The 22589-nt window shown below is 44.2% G+C and overlaps 1 protein-coding gene across 1 annotated transcript in view; it reads left to right on the top strand.

The window, feature by feature from the left end:
• GLDC (glycine decarboxylase) overlaps positions 1 to 22589 on the top strand; it is an 86314-nt gene that overhangs the window by 1407 nt on the left and 62318 nt on the right. The window contains exon 3 of the mRNA XM_012738363.2: positions 19763 to 19898. Within this exon, the coding sequence (XP_012593817.1) occupies positions 19763 to 19898 (136 nt within the window). The remainder of the gene's footprint in view (positions 1 to 19762; positions 19899 to 22589) is intronic.

The raw sequence follows: 22589 nt of genomic DNA, 5'->3' as shown, positions 1-22589 counted from the left end.
TTATTTCCATACCCTAGCAGGAGTCGATGCAGTGCTCTGTTTTTTGGTCTTTATCCTAGGGCACTGTCAACTTCCCAGGGGTTTTGTGGAGCACTCCCCACTTCCCAGGTACCCCTTAGGGGCCAGGGCCCATCCTTTGGGTCCAGAGGTGTCATCTCATCACCTCTGCAGATCAGGATCCTTTCAGAAAGGAAAGTGAAATTGAAGTGACCAAAATGGGAGGAGACCCAGGCATGTGGCTTCCCTAGCCCAAGGTTCTTTATGTCATAGTAGCCTCATATTGTTCTCATGTCACATCCAGGTTTTATTATTTACCTACTGAAAGGCAGCAGTACTTTTCAGGTCTGAATGGTTCTTTTAGAAAAAACACACAAGTAAGATTTTTGCTTGGTTAAGAAAGCTCAGTTTACACATACTTTCTTGGGATTTTATTTTATAATTAAGATGGGTTTTTTTTGTTTTGTTTTTTGTTTTTTTTGAGTCAGAGTCTCCCTCTGTTGCCTGGGCTACAGTGCTGTGGCATCAGCCTAGCTCACAGCAACCTCACACTCCTGGGCTCAAGCAATCCTCCTGCCTCAGCCTCCCAAGTAGCTTGGACTACAGGCATGCGCCACTATGCTGAGCTAATTTTTTCAATGTATATGTTAGTTGGCCAATTTCTTTCTATTTATAGTAGAGAAGGGAAGTAGAGCAAGGAAGGAAGAGTAGGGGAAGGAAGTAGAGCAAGAGAAGACTCTTGCTCTGGCTGGTTTCGAACTCCTGACCTTGAGCGATCCACCCACCTTGGCCTCCCAGAGTGCTAGGATTACAGGCGTGAGCCACTGCGCCGGTTCAAAATGTTTTTAATGATCCAAAGATTGCCTTTCAGAGATTTTTATGTGTATTTGACTTCCATGGGGTGAGAGAAACCACAAGTCAAGGGCACAGGGAGAGCTGAAGAGCTCTTTTTTTAAAAAAAATGTCATCTGGTATCTCATTTTTAATCAGAGATACTAATCTCTTTTCCTTCGAGAGTCCAGTAAAGAGAGCAGCTGTTTTGTTTCTGTGATAGAAAGGATATACTGTAGAGATGGCAAGCTTTATTTTCTTCTAAAGTGGGCAGACGAGTGCAGGTGCGGAAGCTGTCCAGTCTTGGCTTTTGCTGTACCTCGAGCCCTGCTGAGGGTTGCTGCCCTTGCTGGTTTCAAATCTGATAGCAGGGAATTTGCTCACAGAAGAAAATCTGCACCTTTTGTTGAATTGAACTAATTGAGACCTAGTGGTAGCTGGAAGCTTTATATATTTGAATTTTAGGCAGTCAGAGTCCTGATTCATTAGATGTGTGAAGAGTGAAGGGTTGTGTATTTTTAAAGCAAGGCTTAGGTGAATATTTGAACAAGTGACTGCCTTTCTGAGACTTTGAAAGTCAGAAAATGTTTATGTTAGCTCTTTTTACAATATACATACTCCTAAATAAAAATTAAAAAAAAAAATTTTAAAGAGCATTAGGGCCTGGGAAATGTGTCAGTTGTCTATCCTTTTTTATTTCAGCTGCTTGGTTCTAGCTGACTAATTAGAACATCAGGAGATTCCAGTTCTCCTCTCTGTCTTTGGAAGCAGCCTTCTGAAAAGTAATTTGCAAATTGAGTGTGAACTTTAAGCCTAGCAATTTTTGTGACATTTTCGGCTGGTTCTATCTGGTTATGCTGAAGTGATTCAGAGAGAAAATAGTGCACAGTCAGGAGTCCCCCTTACCTTGCACTGGACCTGCTCTCCAACAAAGCTTACTTCTTGGAATAGTGAGCTGGGCTGGTGCCGAGTGGAGGATGCATCCACAAGGCATGAATGTTGGACTCTAAGATATGCACATGTCATGGCTATGAATGTTCTCCACCTGGGAAGACCAAACGGGTACATGTAACCTCTGGTAGTAGCATTTCCATTTAATAGTAGGGCAGCATTATCCACACTTGGTTTCATGTGCATTCATGTGTTCTGTTGTAGTCAGAGAGGAATTTTGGATCAAATATTGATCTGCCATGTACAGAGAAAACTGTAATAAAAGCTAGTTATAGAAATCTTAAATGCTGTCAGTGCTGAGTAAAGATTGTGAGAGTTATAAGCAATGTAGAGATACTTGGGCTAGTTCTTATGCATAACTCAATAATCCCAGACATTGAGGTAGTGCTTAACATGAGCTGGGCACTCTATAATACTTTCATGCATTAATTTACTTAATCCTTATTAAAAGTACTGTTATCACTTTTTTTTGTTTTGTTTTGTTTTTTTTTTTTTTTTGAGACAGAGTCTCACTTTGTTGTCCAGGCTAGAGTGAGTGCCGTGGCGTCAGCCTAGCTCACAGCAACCTCGAACTCCTGGGCTCAAGCGATCCTCCTGCCTCAGCCTCCTGAGTAGCTGGGACTACAGGCATGCGCCACCATGCCCGGCTAATTTTTTTATATATATATCAGTTGGCCAATTAATTTCTTTCTATTTATAGTAGAGACGGGGTCTCGCTCTTGCTCAGGCTGGTTTTGAACTCCTGACCTTGAGCAATCCGCCCGTCTCGGCCTCCCAAGAGCTAGGATTACAGGCGTGAGCCACAGCGCCCGGCCCTGTTATCACTTTTGTTTTAAAAATTAGGAAACCATGGTATACAGGGGACATGTAACTTACCCAGGGTCATAGCTAGTGAGCTGTGGAGGCAGAATTCAAACCCAGAAAGTCTAGTTCCTCTCCACACACCAGCCACTACTCTAAACTGTCTTCATTGTGTCCTGTGCATTTGTAAGGCAGTGGGTGTACAAAGTAGGAAACTCTTGCTGACTCTTCTATAGTATCTACTTCAGTTTTTTATTTTTTATTTTTATTTTTTTGAGACAGAGTCTCACTCTGTTGCTTGGGTTAGAGTGCAGTGGCTGTCAGCCTAGCTCACAGCGACCTCATAATTCCTGGGCTCAAGAGATCTCCTGCCTCAGCAACCTGAGTAGCTAGCTGGGGTTATAGGCATGTGCCACCATGCCTGGCTAATTTTTTCTATTTTTAGTAGAGATGGGATCCTGGTCTCGAACTACTGGCCTTGAGTGATCCTCCCGCCTCAGCTGCTCAGAGTGCTAGAATTACAGGCATGAGCCACTACACCTGGCCTGTAGTATCCACTATACAGTCATGCACAAACCCAGTCACAGTGGAATCACTCTCCCACATGCCAGCTGCCCATGTGGAAAAGTGACTTGCTGAGCCCACAGGTGTGGGGACACCCAGGCTGCTGCCAAGATGAGGGAAGGGGCCATGGACATGCAGTACTGAGGCTGCCTGTTGAAGGATGAGCAGTGATGCTGTGATGGACAAGCCTGGGGCTTGGGGGGAAGGTGGCACTGCAGCCAGAGGGACCAGTGTGTACAGACTGAGTGGCCTGACACAATCACGGAAGGACAGGTAGTTCATTAGTCATGAAGGATGCTCCCCTGCCTTCTGGACATTTCAGAAAGTGCCTTGAAAAAATTACCCTGATTATGAATTGGCCTCCTACTAAGTTATTATTCAGAGAAACAAGCAAAGCTATTCAATTCAAAACCCTATTATCTTGTTCAGGTGAATTCCCCCGTTCTGTCCACATACACTCTCACGTGTGAGCACACACACATGTACAAGACTAAAAGACTATGTCAGCAGGAACATTGGTTTCTTTGAATGGTGCCATTATGAGTGATTTTAGCTTTCCTTTCATTACTTTGCACCTTCTGGATTTTCTATAGTACTATGTATTCATTTTGTAATTGATACAAAAATATTTTTTTTAATTTTTAGTTTTTATTTATTTATTTTTGAGACAGATTCTCACTGTGTTGCCCGGGCTAGAGTGCCGTGGCTTCAGCCTAGCTCACAGCAACCTCAAACTCCTGGGCTCAACTAATACTTCTGCCTCCCGAGTAGCTGGGGCTACAGGCATGTGACACCATGCCCAGCTAATTTTCTCTATATATTTGTAGTTGTCCAGCTAATTTCTTTCTATTTTTAGTAGAGTTGGGGTCTCACTCTTGCTCAGGCTGGTTTCAAACTCCTGACCTTGAGCGATCCACCCACTTCTGCCTCTCAGAGTGCTGCCTCCCACTGCCTTACCACGCCTGCCCAATTAATACAGAATTAAAGAGCACTTTATGAACCAAGTCAATAGCTTTTAACTATGGTATGCCTAGCTCTGTAGTCTTCAGTGAAGTCATCTCAAGGTGACTAGACTGAACTAATCTTACAGAAACTGGAGGGATTAAAGTTTACTCGAAGTTGGACATTGCCATGGCAGAGAGAGACTAAAGCTTCTAATGTTCAAATTATTCAGTTAGAGGCCGGGCATGGTGGCTCACACCTGTAATCCTAGCACTCTGGGAGGCTGAGGCGGGCACATTGCTCGAGGTCCGGAGTTCGAAACCAGCCTGAGCAAGAGCGAGACCCCGTCTTTACTATAAAAAGGAAGAAATTAATTGGCCCACTAATATATATAGGAAAAATTAGCCGGGCGTGGGGTGGCTCATGCCTGTAGTCCCAGCTACTCGGGAGGCTGAGGCAGGAGGATTGCTGGAGCCCAGGAGTTTGAGGTTGCTGTGAGCTAGGCTGACGCCACGGCACTATAGCCTGGGCAACAAAGCGAGACTCTGTCTCAAAAAAAAAAAAAAAGAAAGAAAGAAAAATTTATTCAACTAGAGCTGAGTTGTCAGAATGAGACTTTTGATGGACTTGTGAGAACTGAATGTTCTGGAGTGATTTTTAATGAATGGTTCATGGAGGGCAGTGAGCAGGGCAAGGAGGCATTGTGTAATTTAGCTGCAGGTGGCAACTCACCCTAGTTGGGTTGGGCAGTCTCCTGAACTGACCCCAAGGGCACCTAGAACCAGGGGCAGCTATTCCCAGACTGGCCATCAGTTGTCTTTCAGCAGGGTGATGATGATCAGCAGTCCTGCCTAGAGCCCATTCCGTGACGGGGCTGTCCCTTGGCCGTCCCTGGGTCTTTCACTTCCCAGCTTCTATGAATTATTACTTCATCTTTAACTAGGACGATCCTGATAGATTTTCATTAGACAACTGCGGGGATAAATTAAGACTAGGCAAATAGAAAAGCCAAGGCTATTTATTCTGAACTTGGCTATAGTAAGGAAGTCAGACTTGAACTTTGGCAGTAGAGAAGAAAAAAGTAGTGGAAAAAAGGAAGGCTTCAGGTATGTCCTGATTGGAGATTATTGACAAAGGGAGGCTGTCTGAGGGCTAACTAGAAGTGGGACATCTGATGTGATTGGTTATGAGTACATACTTGGCTTTGTCTGGTTGATCTTCATTTGGAAGTGGTACAAAAACTAGGGAAGCTATCAGTTATTGACCACATTCTGGCCATTTCGGGCCAGTTATTACAGAAGTTAATGTTCAATGCTCTGGATTATCACTAGAGATTGCAGTCTGGGCTTTCTGAAAGTCTAATTTGTAACAGCCTGGCTTCCTGGATTGTTTAATGTAAGGGAATTAGTTTCATGAATATGTGTGAGTAATGTTCTGTGTTTAAATATAGTCTGGCCATTGTCCATTTGTATATTCAGTCCTTCACAACAGTCTGTCTTGTCCTTATATTGTCATTAATTCTTTTGTTTTTTGTTGTTGTTGTTTGTTTTGTCTCATTCTGTTGCCCTGGCTAGAGTGCTGTGGCATCAGCCTAGCTCACAGCAACCTCAAACTCTTGGGCTCAAGTGATCCTCCTGCTCAGCCTCTTGAGTAGCTGGGACTACAGGCATGTGCCACCCACCATGCCCAGCTAATTTTTTCTATATACATTTTAGTTGTTCAGCTAATTTCTTTCTATTTTTTTTAGTAGAGATGGGGTCTCACTCTTATTCAGGCTGGTCTCAAACTCCTGAGCTCTAACGATCTGCCCGCCTCGGCCTCCCAGAGACCTAGGATTACAGGTGTGACCCACCTCGCCTGGCCTGATTTTAGATATAGAAGAAATTTATTGGAAATGGGAGGATGGCCAGGCAAGGGAGCCTTCAGACTAATGCAGACCTGACTCCGGTAGAGGGGGACAGAGCTAGAAGGAAGACTGGGTAGAAAGAGTCTTACACTGCAGCACAGATCTGGGAAAGTTTTTTTTTTTTTTTTGAGACAGAGTCTCGCTTTGTTGTCCAGGCTAGAGTGAGTGCCGTGGCGTCAGGCTAGCTCACAGCAACCTCAAACTCCTGGGCTCGAGCGATCCTTCTGCCTCAGCCTCCCGAGTAGCTGGGACTACAGGCATGCACCACCATGCCCGGCTAATTTTTTATATACATATCAGTTGGCCAATTAATTTCTTTCTATTTATAGTAGAGACGGGGTCTCGCTCTTGCTCAGGCTGGTTTTGAACTCCTGACCTTGAGCAATCCGCCCGCCTCGGCCTCCCAGAGAGCTAGGATTACAGGCGTGAGCCACCACGCCCGGCATCTGGGAAAGTTTTGATCAGGCCAAGAAGGAGCATTTGAGCTACTGTTGAGAAGTTTCATGTCTCAAAAGACTGAGTCTGAATTAGTTCTGCCGGGCTTAAGTCATTGGCTGGGGCATCCCGTGACAAGCGTGGGTTTGTTACAAATATGGTGGTTGATCCAGAAGGACAGCAGGTGGGGCTGGCAGTCGGTTTCTAGACTGGGTGCCTTGGAGCGATGGTGATGTCATATGTAGAGAGGGAGCCGGGAGAAGAGCATGCTGGAGCGAGAGATCGAGTCCTCCCCGAGCAGAACTGGGTTTGAGGTTTTCATATAACAAGCATTTGGAAAAGTTGAAGCAAGAGTTGGAAAGTAGAATGTAGAGCTCGAAAGGGAGCTAAAAGGTGGAGTGGCTGACTTAGTGTGTCTTCTGAAAGGATTCATGGGAATGAATGAAATTTCCCAGGGATGGAGCGTGGGGAAGAAAATAAAAGCCAGGATGTTGGGAAACAGCATGTGGAAGGAGGGAGACAGAGCAGCCTGAGATGAAGTCATGAGAGTCAGGGCGATAAGTTTCCAGGCAGGGGGTTATGGACCCCTGCGTCATATTTTGGACCTTTCTTAAGGCTCAATTGAGAAGAAAGTCCACATAAAAATGCAAGGACCCTCTGAGGTGGGAGGAGCTGAAGGGCTGCCTGTCTGAGGATCTCTCTACTTGAGAGGCAGGAAGCGGGAGACTGAGCATCAGGGACAAGTAGAATTTCAGAGGAGCTATTGTGCCCATCTGGGTGGTGAGGAATCTAGATCCACCTGGGTGAAGGACCTGCTGGAATTGAACAGCATGAATTTGTAAGGCCTTTTAGGGTCCCCTCACCCCAGCACCGTTCAGTGACCTGGCAGCAGGAACAGAAACATGGTGACTGAGTTCAGCTGAAGTGAGGACTTCAAGGTTCACTAGTCAGCTCCGGTCAACTGGATTCGCAGGGAGTGAGGCAGCCCCATCTGCATTTCACCTGTGAGCTCTGACTAGCCCCGTGAGACTGGGAGCGAGGGCCTGGCCTGCCTCGGGACGGGTGCTAGACAACGGTGTGAGCTGCTTGCTGTGTTCTGACTTACAGTCCTTTTTTTTTTTTTGAGACAGATTCGCACTTTGTTGCCCAGGCTAGAGTGAGTGCCGTGGTGTCAGCCTAGCTCACAGCAACCTCAAACTCCTGGGCTCAAGCGATCCTCCTGCCTCAGCCTCCCGAGTAGCTGGGACTATAGGCATGCGCCACCATGCCCAGCTAATTTTTTCTATATATATTAGTTGGCCAATTAATTTCTTTCTATTTATAGTAGAGACGGGGTCTTGCTCTTACTCAGGCTGGTTTCAAACTCCTGACCTCAAGCAATCTGCCCGCCTCAGCCTCCCAGAGTGCTGGGATTACAGGTGTGAGCCACCACACCCGGCCTACAGTCCTTTTTATTATTATTCTTTTTAAAAAATTTTTTAGTAATCCAAAGCCAGCAGAATTTATTATCATTCTTATTTTTTTTTAAAAGCCAGAACCCGAGGGCTTAATCACTTCTTTTTTTTTATATTTATTACATTAAAAAAATTTTTTTTTCTTTAATTTCTTTTACCATTACGAACATGTGGAGCTTAATCACTTCTGTTCTTTGTGTCCTCTCTCCACCACACCAAATAGCACTGTCTTGCTTTAATAAGTCTCAGTTAAGTGATGTGTGAATAACTTTGATCTCATTTTGACTTCTTTGTTTTAGCTAGTATATAAGCGCAGAGTGTTTATGCAAAAATGCAAATTGAGAATTTTAGTAAGGATTCGCAATGCCTATGTCATCAACATACTACTTGATTAGACAGTGAGGAAATAAAATTTCTGAAAATCTGAAATTATTATAGGCACTGCATTATTTAACAACCTTCTTAGTAGCTGCAGATTTTCATTTATAAATGTTTCTGAAGCACATGTTTTTAGAGGTGAAGTTGAACCAAATGAGAGCACAATTTGTTCATTGATTTGTCATCACAGATTCTGTGAGGGGTGAGTTACTGGGAAGAGTGAGCTAGCTGTATGTGAAAGTTTAGGTGAATTTTCATCACAACACATTGATTTACGTATGTTTTCTGAGCACCTACTATGGGCCTAGCAACCTGCGGTGCCCCTGCCCACAAAGAGATTACAATTTACTTGCTAAGATTCTGAGTTGGACCGAAAATTTCTGCATATGCCTTTGATCTATAAAAAATTATCTGGCCGGGCGTGGTGGCTCACGCCTGTAATCCTAGCACTTTGGGAGGCCGAGGAGGGCGGATTGCTCAAGGTCAGGAGTTCGAAACCAGCCTGAGCGAGACCCCGTCTCTACCAAAAATAGAAAGAAATTAATTGACCAACTAAAAATATATATACAAAAAATTAGCCGGGCATGGTGGCGCATGCCTGTAGTCCCAGCTACTCGGGAGGCTGAGGCAGTAGGATCACTGAGCCCCGGAGATTGAGGTTGCTGTGAGCCAGGCTAACGCCACGGCACTCACTCTAGCCTGGGCAACAAAGTGAGACTCTGTCTCAAAAAAAAAAAAAAAAAAATTATCTTTCCGCCAAGCATGATAAATTGTTTGAGTTGGACTCTTAGAACATACCCTTCCCTTCTTGTTCTTGCTCTGCTGGCCATAACAATATATCCTCAGGGCAGCAAAGAGGAAAAACAAATACTCCAGGACTTCCACTGAGTCTCATTTCAAACTAACCATCTGGCCTGATTACATAGCTCAACTGGTGTTCCAGATAAATATTATGAATTGCAATCTTTCTCTGTACGTTTCCTTTAAAAAAAAAAATTCATTCTTACTAAAGAAACAAGACAAAGAAAAAGAAAAAAAAAATAAATAAAAAAAAAATTCATAAGATTAAATGAAGAGAGGCTTCCCGAAGAAAGGAGTATGATCCAAGTCCAAGGAGTGAAATAACAGACATAGTGTCTTGGTTTCCCCACAGCTGGTAGGACCTTGCAGCTGTGCATCTCCGGGGAGCAGGAAGCGCTGCAGGGAGTGCTCACTTATGTGGACACAAGGGACCGAGGAGCCATCAGAAACACAGACGGGACATTGCTCAGCTCCCTTTGGGTGGAGGTGTCCTGAGAGGGCTCTAAGCCTGGGGGTCATGCAGGACTGAGTGGGGCGGGGTGGGGCATTAATTGGCCGAATGGAGAAGAGGATTAGGGCAGGATTAGGGCCAGGGTAGTTGAAGCCCCAGGTAGAGCCTGCGTGTGTGCCCTGACCTCATCCTCACCTGTGTGCTGCCCTGCTGGTCTCAAAGGGTTTTCAATTCAAAGAGTTTCCACTCTGTACTGTGAGCATATAGGTTGGCTTTGCTTCCTAGAATGAACAAATTTTTTTTTTTTGTCTTTCACACACAAAGGGTAATACATTTTTTTTGAGATAATCTTTTTTTTTTTTTTTTTTACTTTTTAAATTTTTTTACTTCTTTTTTTTTTTTCCCCGTTGGAACATCATGATTAATGAGACAGAATCTTGCTCTGTCACCCAGGCTAGAGGGCTGTGGCATCAGCCTCATCCATAGCAACCTCAAACTCCTGGATTCAAGCGATCCTCCTGCCTCAGCCTCCCAAGTAGCTGGGACTACAGGCTTGCGCCACCACACTGGGCTAATTTTTTCTGTTTTTTAGTAGAGACAGGGTCTCGCTCCTGCTCAGGATAATCTCAAACTCCTGACCTGAAGCAATCCTCTCACCTCGGCCTCCCAAAGTGCTAGGATTACAGGCATGAGCCACTGCGCTAGGCCCAAACAATTCTGTGATATAACTGACTTAGGTGATAAAACCTCCTCTGCCCAGGGAGGAAATTTGAGAAGTAGCAGAGAGTTGGGTATGTGGACTGAGTAAGTGAGCTTAAACCAGGTGGTTATGGGGGAGGGTGCTGTAAATGACTGGGTGGTGGTAAGTAAGGAAAGGCTAAGCATGAGGATGGAATTTGTATCCCAATTCTGGCTTCCACTCAGGAAAATCAGAAATTCCTGACACACTGCTGTTCATGGTCTGTTTATCTTGATTGACACCCCAGCCCCACCCCATGGTTTCCTGCGCAGCTTTGAAACCAAGGATCTGGATGTTGGCAAGAAAAATCTGCCCAGGCAGTCAGTCTCTGTCCTCACATTCTGGCCCCAGGTTCCCCTTCGGCCTCTGGCAGGGGAAGAGCCTTTCTCAAAACTGGTGACATTGTCCGGGCAAATTCCAATATGAGTGTGTTGGTTTTCAGTCCTGATGATTTCCTTGGAGACCTTTTCCTAGTTTCTTGCCAAATGCATGGAGGGCGAGGAGCGAGAGGAGGCTCTGATGCTGGTTGGTGGCTATTTTGTGCAAGGTGCTGCTGGCTGGGCTGCCCGAATATGCCCTGCGGCCAGCCCCCCAGCGCTGGGGACTCACAGGGGTCTGCACCTGTATGTTTCACAAGGAAAGTTGCATTCAAGGCACAATATTTTAATTTTTTAATAAATAATATAGGCTCATTGTTCAAAACACAAAAGCACAAATGGACATTCAGGGAAAAGACCCCTATTATCAATTTCTTATCATTCCAAATATGTTTTGTTAATATATAAGCATATTTATGTATTTATTCTTCTAAAAATATGAATAATAGGTTGGTGAGGTGGCTCATGCCTGTAATCCTAGCACTCTGGGAGGCCAAGGCGGAAGGATTGCTTGAGCTCAGGAGTTCAAGACCAGCCTGAGCAAAAGCAAGACCCCGTCTCTACTATAATTGGAAAGAAATTAGCTGGGCAAGGTGGTGCGTGCCTGTAGTCCCAGCTATCCAGCAGGCTGAGGCAGTACGATTGCTTGAGCCCAGGAGTTTGAGGTTGCTGTGAGCTAGGCTGATGCCACGGCACTCTAGCCTAGGCAACAGAGTGAGACTGTCTCAAAAACAAACAAACAAAAAAATTGAATAACATAACATATACATTGTGTGGAATCTTAGGCATTGTGTTTTAGATTGTCAAAGAAGCAAAGCAAAGCATGGATACGGTTTTCCACATAACTGAGGCTAAAAAACACATAGTAAGAGTTGTTTGGGATAATGGGGTTCAGATGGGGAACAATGTGTGTATGTGTGTGTGCTTAGGCATAGCAGATATCTTGAGCCATATAACCTGCCTGTCCGTTTCAGTGACATTTTTATAGTTCTTGTGCTAATGCACATATATAGGAAATTAAGACCTAGCCCTAGTGGTGCATTGAGTATTTAACAGCTAATTTGTCTTATTCCTGTTAGAAAGCATTTATTTGGTGTAGTGGTTGGTGCAAAATTCTTGGTATTTTAGGCAAAGTGGCAAGGGAGCTGCTATTAGAAAGGCTGTTCTGTGGAATACCTTAAGGAGGAAGCACTCATTCTGAATTCTGAGAAGCAGGAGCAGTGAGAGCCCTCACCTGCGATTCTTAGGAAGTGGTGCCAAGAGGCCACTGAACTCTGTTCTTGGTACATGAGGACCAGGGCATTATGCAATGCTCTGAGACAGAGGAACAAACAAGGTTAGAAGCAGGTGTTTATTCTGCAAGAAAAGAACTTACTACTTAGATTCCGAAGGATTGCTTGAGTCCCTTCATGGGTAGGAGTGCAAAACAAATGCACAGTGCCTGGCTGCCCTGCGGAGCAATAGCCAAGCATCTGGAACATGGCAGCTTGTCTTCAAGTGTTTCTTAATGGACCCTCCCTTTCTCCTTCTGTCTGGTTTCCCCCCTAGTTAGTTTCATTATAATTTGAGTTCAGGAAGATAGTTACAGGAATTAGGACCGTGCACAGGAGCAAGCTGTTTTGTCAAGTTGGAAGAAGTATGAGGAATGTGCCCTGCTGTGAGATGTGCTCTGGGAGAAAATCAGGTTTTCTTCCTCCTCTCTATTCCTAGAACTCAGATTTTTCCTAAGACCATGCAGCCCAAGGTTTGGATGGCACAAATGCCCTTTTATGATGCTTCTCTTACTAGGTGGGGGAAAAGGCTGCCACTTTGGGACTGAGGACCTCATCTCAAACTGTTTACCCTAGAAAGGGAGTTCTTTCCCAAGGGAGAAGAGAAGTGCAGTGGTGGGCATTGTATTAACTTAGTTGGGATCTGGGATTTCATTTAGACCCAATCATGCCTCTAAACTTGCATTTACAGGCCCGATTGTGCTAAGTTCAGTTTTAGGTAGGTTTGGCAGATTGATCTCTGATTGTGCACTTTTCCCTCTTTTCTCTCTTCCTCCCCACCTGTTGCTGTGTTGGCTTCAAAGTTACTCAAACTCTGGGCTTCTAAATACACTAGGTTCGTTCTTCTGGACATTTGGCTAACGTGAGGTTTCATAAGTGGGTATGAGAAATGGGAACCTCCTCTAGAGAGGAGTGGCAAGACTTCTCCAGCACCTGTAGACTCGCCCCATCCAGCTTGGGGATAATACGAACCCTCTGTATAGATGGTCATCACAGCCTGGTCTTTACACCCAATTTTACATTCTGCTGAGGACAAAGTGAATTAATAGAATGAGCTGTCCCCTGTACGCCAAGCTACTGGACACTCGGGCCATCCAGAGTAGCTGTCTAGTCATGCTTCTACAAGTGTGAGTGGTGTGAGAAGCCTTTCCCATTCACTCATCCATTGCTCATCAGGACTGAACCTCCCAGCTACAAGCAAAGACTGTAACTTGATGAACAGAGAGTTAAGCTGCTTCTTACTGTGATAAATATCTAAGACCTCCGGCTTCCCCAGCCACATAAAATAAAAGGTACTATGCCTCCAGCACACAGCTTAATACCTGAATTGTTTCAAATGTTTGTTCACTGGTTCCCATTTCTCAGGCCGGGCTCAGTGGCTCACGCTTGTAATCCTAGCACTGTTGGTAGGCCAAGGTGGGTGGATTGCTCGAGGTCAGGAGTTTGAAACCAGCCTGAGCAAGAGCAAGATCCTGTCTCTACTAAAAATAGAAATAAATTAATTGGTCAACTAAAAATATATAGAAAAAATTAGCCGAGCATCGTGATGCATGCCTGTAGTCCCAGCTACCAGGGAGGCTGAGGCAGTGGATCGCTTGAGCCCAGGAGTTTGAGGTTGCTGTGAGCTAGGCTGACGCCACGGCACTCTAGCCCAGGCAACAGAGTGAGACTCTGTCTCAAAAACAAAAAAAAAGAAAACTTCTATGTCTTAACTTTGACCATATTTATGCTTCTGGGTCTTATCTATAATTAATTATTTTGCCCCTTATTTATGCCAATTTGCCTTTAAAATATTTCAAGTATCTGATTCAAGTGTGTAAGTGGCTGCTCTGTGAGATGCTGATGTGTATCTGGGGACCCTGAGCTGATGTGGAATGTGCTGGTAGGTTCCTGGCTGTCCAGTGTGGTATATTCTCTTCCTTACACCTGGAGACATGGAGGTAGGGCAGGGCCTGGCAGGAGGCAGCTCCAGGAAGGGAGCTGGGAACTGGGCTCCAGGCGAGGCTCTCACAGTTGGGCTTGACCTTTGCCCTTTCCCTCCTGGACAGCCTTCTGGGAAGTATGAGGCAATGGATTTTCTTGTGAAAGGAAAAGTCAGACCTCTCCACCAATCTAATTGACAGTCTGGGGTCTCCAGACATATCAGCATCCCTCATAGAAGCACCGATAATTTTCACAGTTGAATCAAACACTGGAAATTTTTAAAAGGCCAATTAGTATAAAGGAAGAACAAAATAATTATAAAGACCCAGAAGTATAAAAATGGTCAATCTTGAGACATAGAAGTTTCTAGCTAAGACAGCCCCAGGAGGAAGTTCTTAGGAGCAGAGAACCAGTATTTTGCCCCTATAGCCCCCTCTCAACGCCCCTGGGGTGGCTTTCCTTGGGGCCCCCTTGCTGAGATTCCTGTTAACTCACTAGCCACACTCTGATTTTGTAATAGGGAAAAATGAAAAATTCACAATTACTAAAAGAAAATTATAATAGAAAAAAGACAACTATGAGAAATAAGGCTCGTTGGTCCTACAGTGCCTATGCCCTATTCCAACAAGCTATAAAAATTGTGTAAACACTTTGTGGGCTTCCTCATAGCCCAGCTTCCATTGGGCTTCTTCTAAAGTGTCAGGTGCCATCTTGCTTGGTTCTGCTCTTCCTTCTCTGGAAAGTGAAAAAAGAGGCTACCACTAATCCTCTATAATCCTCTCATTCGATTTCACTTTTTTTTTTTTTTTTTTTTTTTTTTGAGAGAGTCTCTCTCTGTTGCCCTGGCTAGAGTGCCATGGCATCAGCTTAGATCACAGCAACCTCACACTCCTGGGGCTTAAGCAATCCTTCTGCCTCAGCCTCCCGAGTAGCTGGGACTACAGGCATGTGCCACCATGCCCGGCTAATTTTTTTTCTATATATTTTTAGTTGGCCAATTAATTGGTTTTTATTTATAGTAGAGACGGAGTCTCTTGCTCAGGTTGGTTTCCAACTCCTGACCTTGAGTGATCCACCCGCCTTGGCCTCCCAGAGTGCTATTTGTTTGTTTGGTTTTTTTTTTTTTTTGAGACAGAGTCTTACTCACTCTGTTGCCCGGGCTAGAGTGCCGTGGCATCAGCCTAGCTCACAGCGACCTCAAACTCCTGGGCTCAAGCCATCCTTCTGCCTCAGCCTCCCAGATAGCTGGGACTATAGGCATGTGCCACTATGCCTGGCTAATTATTGTTTTGTTTTTCCTATTTTTAGTTGTTTGGCTAATTTCTTTCTATTTATAGGAGAGATGGGGTCTCACTCTCGATTTCACTTCTTAACTGAGTCTGGTCTTGTGGAGCTGTCAGGACTGTGAAGTATCACACTCCCTTCCCAGGGTCCTAGCCTCCCCATTCCTGTGGGGGACACCTATCCACCTCTCCGCCTACTTAGTCCTTCCCAGGAGTAGCCTCTAGTACAGACCCATAATGAAAAATTTAACCCCATGTTTCTTTTTTTTTGAGACAGAGTCTATCGCTTTGTTGTCCAGGCTAGAGTGAGTGCCGTGGCATCAGCCTAGCTCACAGCAACCTCAAACTCCTGGGCTCAAGCAATCCTCCTGCCTCAGCCTCCCGAGTAGCTGGGACTACAGGCATGTGCCACCATGCCCAGCTAATGTTTTCTATATGTATTAGTTGGCCAATTAATTTCTTTCTATTTATAGTAGAGACGGGGTCTCGCTCTTGCTCAGGCTGGTTTCAAACTCCTGACCTTGAGCAATCCACCCACTTGGGCCTCCCAGAGTGCTAGGATTACAGGCATGAGCCACCACGCCCGACCTTTAACCCCATGTTTCATATCAGTGGGAATTAGCACACACAGCTAGGGCTACTACCACACAGGTAGAAAATAAAGCCATAGTAAATAGAACTTCTACAAAAGTCTACAAGCAGGCCGGGCGAGGTGGCTCATGCCTGTAATCCTAGCACTCTGGGAGGCTGAAGAGGGTGGATTGCTCAAGGTCAGGAGTTCAAAACCAGCCTGAGCAAGACCCCGTCTCTACTATTAAAAAAAAAAAATAGAAAGAAATTAATTGGGCTACTAATATATATATAAAAAATTAGCCGGGCATGGTGGCGCATGCCTGTAGTCCCAGCTACTTGGGAGGCTGAGGCAGGAGGATTGCTTGAGCCCAGGAGTTTGAGGTTGCTGTGAGCTAGGCTGATGCCATGGCACTCATTCTAGCCTGGGCAACAAAGCGAGACTCTGTCTCAAAAAAAAGAAAAAAAGTCTACAAGCAAAATCAACACAATGCATTTGAGCACGAACACATGGGGGAAGAACAGTAGACTTGCCGAAGGAAGGTAGGAGGGTGATATCTTGTGTTCCGAGAGGGAGAGACCTGGAGTTTGGATTTAGTTCAGTATTCTTCTCAGATTCCAACATTGACCTCCAGGGCTCTTGTCATCTCCACGACCTGCTCCTGAATCTGCGTCCTTGAATTGCGTTTTTCAGATAACTTGACCTAATGAGGGACGGTAATTGTGGCTCTTGGCACACTAGCCACATTCCCATCTCTCTAATCTCATCATGTCTCCTACAGCAGGCGGGTAGGGAAGGAGATTCCTGCACTGGAAGAATTATGTTGGCAGTTTGGCTAACTATGAAGGCTGGTGGTTTAAATAATCCCTCTTGGCTTCCACCAGTTTCCATTTAGTGATTTCTAATGATTTCAACTACGATCATGTTATTTTTCCCCATGCACGAAGCCAGTTAGAAATCAGCCATTAAGTCGGTTATCTCAGCCCTGCCTGTTGGGGAACAGAAGGACTACAAGACTACATTGCTTTCCTTTCCCCCGTCAGGATATGAGAATGAGTGAGCAGTGCGCAGTGTAGACCTTTGGGCTGGGCAGTTAGCCTTGCTGGGTTGATCTCTGGCTGGGTCACACTGCAAGGCGGTGGGGAAAGCCAGTGCACTTCTGCACAGACTTCGACACATTCCAGAACTGTAGTGCCAGCTCTCTTATGCCAGTGGGTAAGAAGGTTATTTAGTAAAGAGCATAGTACACACTATTTTTTTGTGTTTTTTTTTTGAGACAGAGTCTCACTTTGTTGCCTAGGCTAGAGTTAGAGCCTTAGCCTCTTGAATAGCTGGGACTACAGGCATGTGCCAGCATGCCCGGCTAATTTTTTCTATATATTTTTTAGCTGTCCAATTAACTTATTTTTATTTTTAGTAGAGACGGGGTTTCGCTCTTGTTCAGGCTGGTCTCGAACTCCTGAGCTCAAATGATCCACCCGCCTCAGCCTCCCATAGAATCGTCTTTCTATAATGCAGAAAGAATCTTGATTTGACAGGCAAAGCCCTTCAGAACCTGTTCTCATTGAGAACTGGACGGTTTTTTTGTCCTGATGGGGTGACATGGAGCGGGGACCTGTCCCTCTTGCACAGGATCTTAATTGAAGCTGGCCGTGCCTAGCAGGCACTGCTAATTAATAATATTCCCTCCTACGGGCCGTCTGAATCACTCTGCCCCCGGAAGATTATTCGGGAAGTGATTGGATTTCTTGCATGGCTGTCCCTAAGCATGCTGTCCTTCTGTCCTCAGATGTGGGTTTATTGTCTTTCACTTATTTCCTAAACTTTCCGTGGAAGGAGGCGAGATCATCTTCTGTAAAGCAGTGGGATTATATTAACGCATGAAACTCATCCATACAAAACCGTCCTCTCTTTCCTTAGTCTACCCTGTCAAAGTGACATATCTCTGGTTAATGTATTTCCTGTGAACGTGTGTGTAGTAGGAGGAGTGGGGCCTGCGTGTGGAGTGGGGTGGGCTGGAGGATGAAAGTATTTTCCTCGAGGATAAAGAAGGATTGAATAATATTCAGATAGTCTGGTAAGGCTAACAATAGAGCGACAATAAAAATCAACCAATTCTAAGGTTTCAGTGACCGAGTCCCTGAGAAGATCTTAAAGCCAGAAATTTGTTGAAGTAGTTAAATCCCAGTTAAACTTTAGTGGCATGATTTATCTGTATGCAGAGGGGCAGAGAAAGAACCATATAATGTCATGTGTATCTAGAAAGGACCCTTCAGTGTAATTGGTGTATTTGTAGCAGATCTCAACCTTGCTCCTTGAGTTAAAGGGTAGAATCTGGAAGTAGAGGGACTGGATTAGTAATCCTTTACTTTGAAGTTGTGTGACCTTGGGCAAGTGATCCTCTTCAATCCTTAGTGTCCTAGCCTGCATTAAGAGAATTTGGTACAATTCCTGGCAGAATAATGCTCAATAAATGTCAGATGCTATTGTTATTTTGTTGTTATTATACAAATGTATTGTTATGCACTGCACCCAAGATCTTTTACATTTCTTACTTAATTACCTAACGGCCATAGTGGGGATGCTGGTTAAAACTGCATGTGGGTCTTTTTTTTTGAGACAGGGTCTGGCTCTGTTGCCCAGGCTGGAGTGAGTGCCGTGGCGTCAGCCTAGCTCACAGCAACCTCAAACTCCTGGGCTCAAGCAATCCTTCTGCCTCACCCTCCTGAGTAGCTGGGACTACAGGCATGCGCCACCTGGCTAATTTTTTCTCTATATATATTAGTTGGCCAATTAATTTCTTTCTATTTAGAGATGGGGTCTCGCTCTTGCTCAGGTTGGTTTCGAACTCCTGAGCTAAAACGATCTGCCTGCCTCAGCCTCCCAGAGAGCTAGGATTACAGGCGTGAGCCACCTCGCCCGGCCCCATGTGGGTCTTTTAATACAACTGATACTTTACATTTTTGGGTGATGGGCTTTTTCCAAGTTGCCCTTTTGGACACAAACGAAAAATGTCCAACTGAATAGAACAATTTTAGAGAAAATGTAGGCTGCGTGTTATTTATTTAAAACTGAAACTTTGCCTGCTTCCAGAGAGTATAAGGCAATTTAAAAGGAAAAACACAATATTTTACCGAAAGCAAGATAGATTTTTTTAAATTTAGAGCAAATACAACAGAAACATAAAGGGAACAGAAGAAACCTGGAAAAAGGGAAGGGTTAAAATTGGGCAATTCTGGCAAATAGAGCCAAAAAAAGGGAGAACAATTATGAGAGGCCAACCTTGAGGAGAAATGGAGTGGGGACTTTTCAGATTCCCACATACAGTACTTAGTGTTGGTTAGATGGATGATTCTTATAATTTCCATATAGCTATTCTCATATAAATATTAACCCTTTGCACTCGCTTGCTTTTTTTCTCGATTCCTTTATGCTACTCGGGATTTAATTTTTTTAAATACCCCAGATTTTATAAAGCATGGCAGTGGAATAAAAAACTGGAGTTTCTTTTCATACAAACTTATTTATTTGGATTTTTTCAAATTATTGATACATTCAAAGAGTAATTTTAATCTCTATAATTTTTCATGGTGTGATATTTTTTGAAACATTCACCCACATGAAGACCTGATTTACATTCACATGTTTTGCAGATATAAATCGTTTCTCTTCTTCCTCCTTTGATTTTTCTGTTAGGACAAACAACACAATCTTTGTGTTTTTTGTTAGGGTGAGGTGTGATTATATGGAGCTTTCCATCTAAACATTGCTCTAAGTTAGTGGATAATAATCTACCCCTGGAAGTTAGTGTACCATCTCTGCATTTACATTTTACTTGTCCTTTCATGCTAATGAAAAGAAGAAAAGATACTGGAAAAATAGACAAAAATCTCCCCCCGGCGGTGAAACTACATGTCGAGTGTGGCTTGACATATGAGCTGCTACCGATGCTAACTGCTAACCGTGTCGAGTCACACTCGACATCCAAGTGCAAAGGGTTAAAACAAAACGAGGGTTTTAAATTGCAATTAGGGCTCCTTTCTGAGACATTTTCTCTCTGTAACATTTCTCTCTTTCCCACAATCAGGTGAAAATGAAATCCTTGCAACTCTGCATGCCATTTCAAGCAAAAACCAGATCTGGAGATCGTATATTGGCATGGGCTATTATAACTGCTCAGTGCCGCAGGCAATTTTGCGGAACTTACTGGAGAACCCAGGATGGTAACGTATCTCTTGGCTCAAGAACAGGGGTGCTATGATTTGTGTGATTCTTCATCTTCCACTTTTCCCCATGGAGTCTCAGAACCTACACTGAGACCCCCTAGAGCTGTCTCTAACCTCCAGGAACCTCCCAGGTTTCTCTTCCTTGGAAAATTTCCTTGTTTGAATGGTGAGGAAATAGAAGTTTCTTCCCACGTCTATTCCCATAAAATCTTCTAGTACTCTAAATTGAGGATGCTGGTTATTCTCTTCCTCTCTCCAACTTAATTTCTGTGCTGTCTCTGAGCAAGGTATGAAATCAGCAGGTGGGTGGATTCAGGGCTTTGTTCCTTGTTGGAGAGTCTGGGACTTTAGGCTGCATTTGAGCTAACTCAGTGTTGGAGTCTGGGAGATAATCTCAGTCCACTGTCTTCTGTCAGGATTTTAAAGGGGCCAGATAGATAATTGTGTCCCCCTTTCCCCCTAATATTCTGGGTTAACAATCAACTGAAGAAGACATAGTGTCAGATAAAGAGAGATCATAATATCAGCTATATTGCTAGCACTTTGTAGAGAAAGAGAACATGTGTCTTTTGTGGATGGGCTCTTCTAGTAAAAACAAGAGAAGGGCCTGAGCTGTGCATGCTCAGTTATTTGTTCTGATCTTGCCTCACCAGTTAGATAACTCACTTCTACTCCTCTAGCTGTGTGTGTGTGTGTGCTCGCCCACCCATGTCCCCTGCCCACTCTGCCCCCCTCACTGATTGAACAAAACTGAAAGCACTTCTCCTGCAATTGAAAAGAAAAAACAACTCCTAGTTCACTTCCCTGCTACCATTGCTGCTTGCTATATGTCATAAAGAACCAAATAGAGGTTTATATCCCAATACTAAACAAAGCATCTTGGGTATCCCTGGAGGGGCAGAGGCCACGGTTCTAAAAGTATCTGAGGGAAGATCAGGGCTTTTGCACTTTGCATCTTCTGCCCTGTAAGAAGTGATGTCCAACTATAGAGGGGAAAGGGGGAGACTCCCAGGCCTTTCTTTCCCTCCTTTTGGGATTGGTGCCGTTTAATTATGACAGAATCTAAGAATTGAAATTTTATTTCAGGCCAGGCGCAGTGGCTCACTCCTGTAATCCTAGCACTCTGGGAGGACGAGACGGGTGGATTGCTCGAGGTCAGGAGTTCAAAACTAGCCTGAGCAAGAGCAAGACCCTGTCTCTACTATAAATAGAAATAAATTAATTGGCCAACTAATATATATATAGAAAAAATTAGCTGGGCATGGTGGCGCATGACTGTAGTCCCAGGTACTTGGGAGGCTGAGGCAGTAGGATTGCTTGAGCCCAGGAGTTTGAGGTTGCTGTGAGCTAGGCTGACGCCATGGCACTCACTCTAGCCTGGGCAACAAAGCAAGATTCTGTCTCAAAAAAAAGAAAAAATAAATTTTATTTCAAATGATGTCTTAGTGTTAAATGGAAGAAGTCTTATTTGAGAATATAGGTGTACCCTTAATCACTTCCAGTAGAGAAACAACCAAACATGGAGGGTAACAATAATTCTTAGGTGATTTTTTTTTTAAGTTAGTTTGCGTAACAGATAACATTTAATTTAATTTAATTTAATTTTTGACACAGAGTCTCCCTTTGTTGCCCGGGCTAGAGTGCTGTGGCATCAGCCTAGCTCACAGCAACCTCAAACTCCTGGGCTCAAGTGATCCTCCTGCCTCAGCCTCCCATGTAGCTGGGACTACAGGCATGTGCCGCCATGCCCGGCTAATTTTTTTTTTTTCCTATTTTTAGTAGAGACAGTGTCTTGCTCTTGCTCAAGCTGGTCTCAGAACTGCTGACCTCAAGCAAGCCTCCCACCTTGGCCTTACAGGCATGAGCCACCTCACCCCACCCACTTTTAATTTCTAATAGGACCATTATGATGTGAGGGACAGATTAAGTGGTAGTCCTTGCAATTCAGAGGTATTTATAGCAAGGCACAGAGATTGCCTTCCAGATTAACATGTATAATTAACAATGAGAAATCATGGAATTGCCTCATCAGGAGCTTTTGAAATACCCATGTACATGCCCCAAATCAATGAATCTTAAAAAACTGATCAAAACTTTGGTCCCCTTTTCCATAAATGCATATGTAGCCCTGCTGGGTGTGTGCGCTTTGTCCTAGATACAGTTATTTGTGTCACATCATTATAGATACTCCCCTGCTTTATTAATAAAAGAGAACAGGAAAATCACAGACCCAGTCTGTCTGCTTTTGCTGTGCATGTAAATGTGTTTGCATAGCTGAACACTTCTTTTTCACTGTGGTATTTATTGGTACAAGTTTGAATGGTAAACTCCAAGGTTGATTTCAAAAACAAATGGTCTGTCTCTTTTCCAACTTAAAAAAAAATACAAAAAACCTCAAAAGTACACGAATGGGTTGCAGTATTCCAGCCCTCTGAACACTGGCCAGCAGCCTTTGCTCTTGGTGGCTGTTAGAATATTCACCATATTGCTGCCCGCCTGTGAGTAGATGTGTTAATTTGCTTTAGGAGCAGCCAGCATTCTGAGAGGAAGACAGTGTTGTTCTGTGCTTTTCAGACTCTTGTTTTTTTGGTGCATTTTAAATATCGTTTCTTTCCGTTCTCCGAAAGCTGATCTGAACCAGAGAATGACACTGCATCTCCCAGCGCTGATAGGGAGGGCTGGGCACAC

Source organism: Microcebus murinus, chromosome 12 (genome assembly GCF_040939455.1).
Source record: "Microcebus murinus isolate Inina chromosome 12, M.murinus_Inina_mat1.0, whole genome shotgun sequence".
In the NCBI taxonomy this organism is placed as follows: Eukaryota; Metazoa; Chordata; class Mammalia; order Primates; family Cheirogaleidae; genus Microcebus; species Microcebus murinus.
This window is presented reverse-complemented; position numbering and strand designations above follow the sequence as displayed.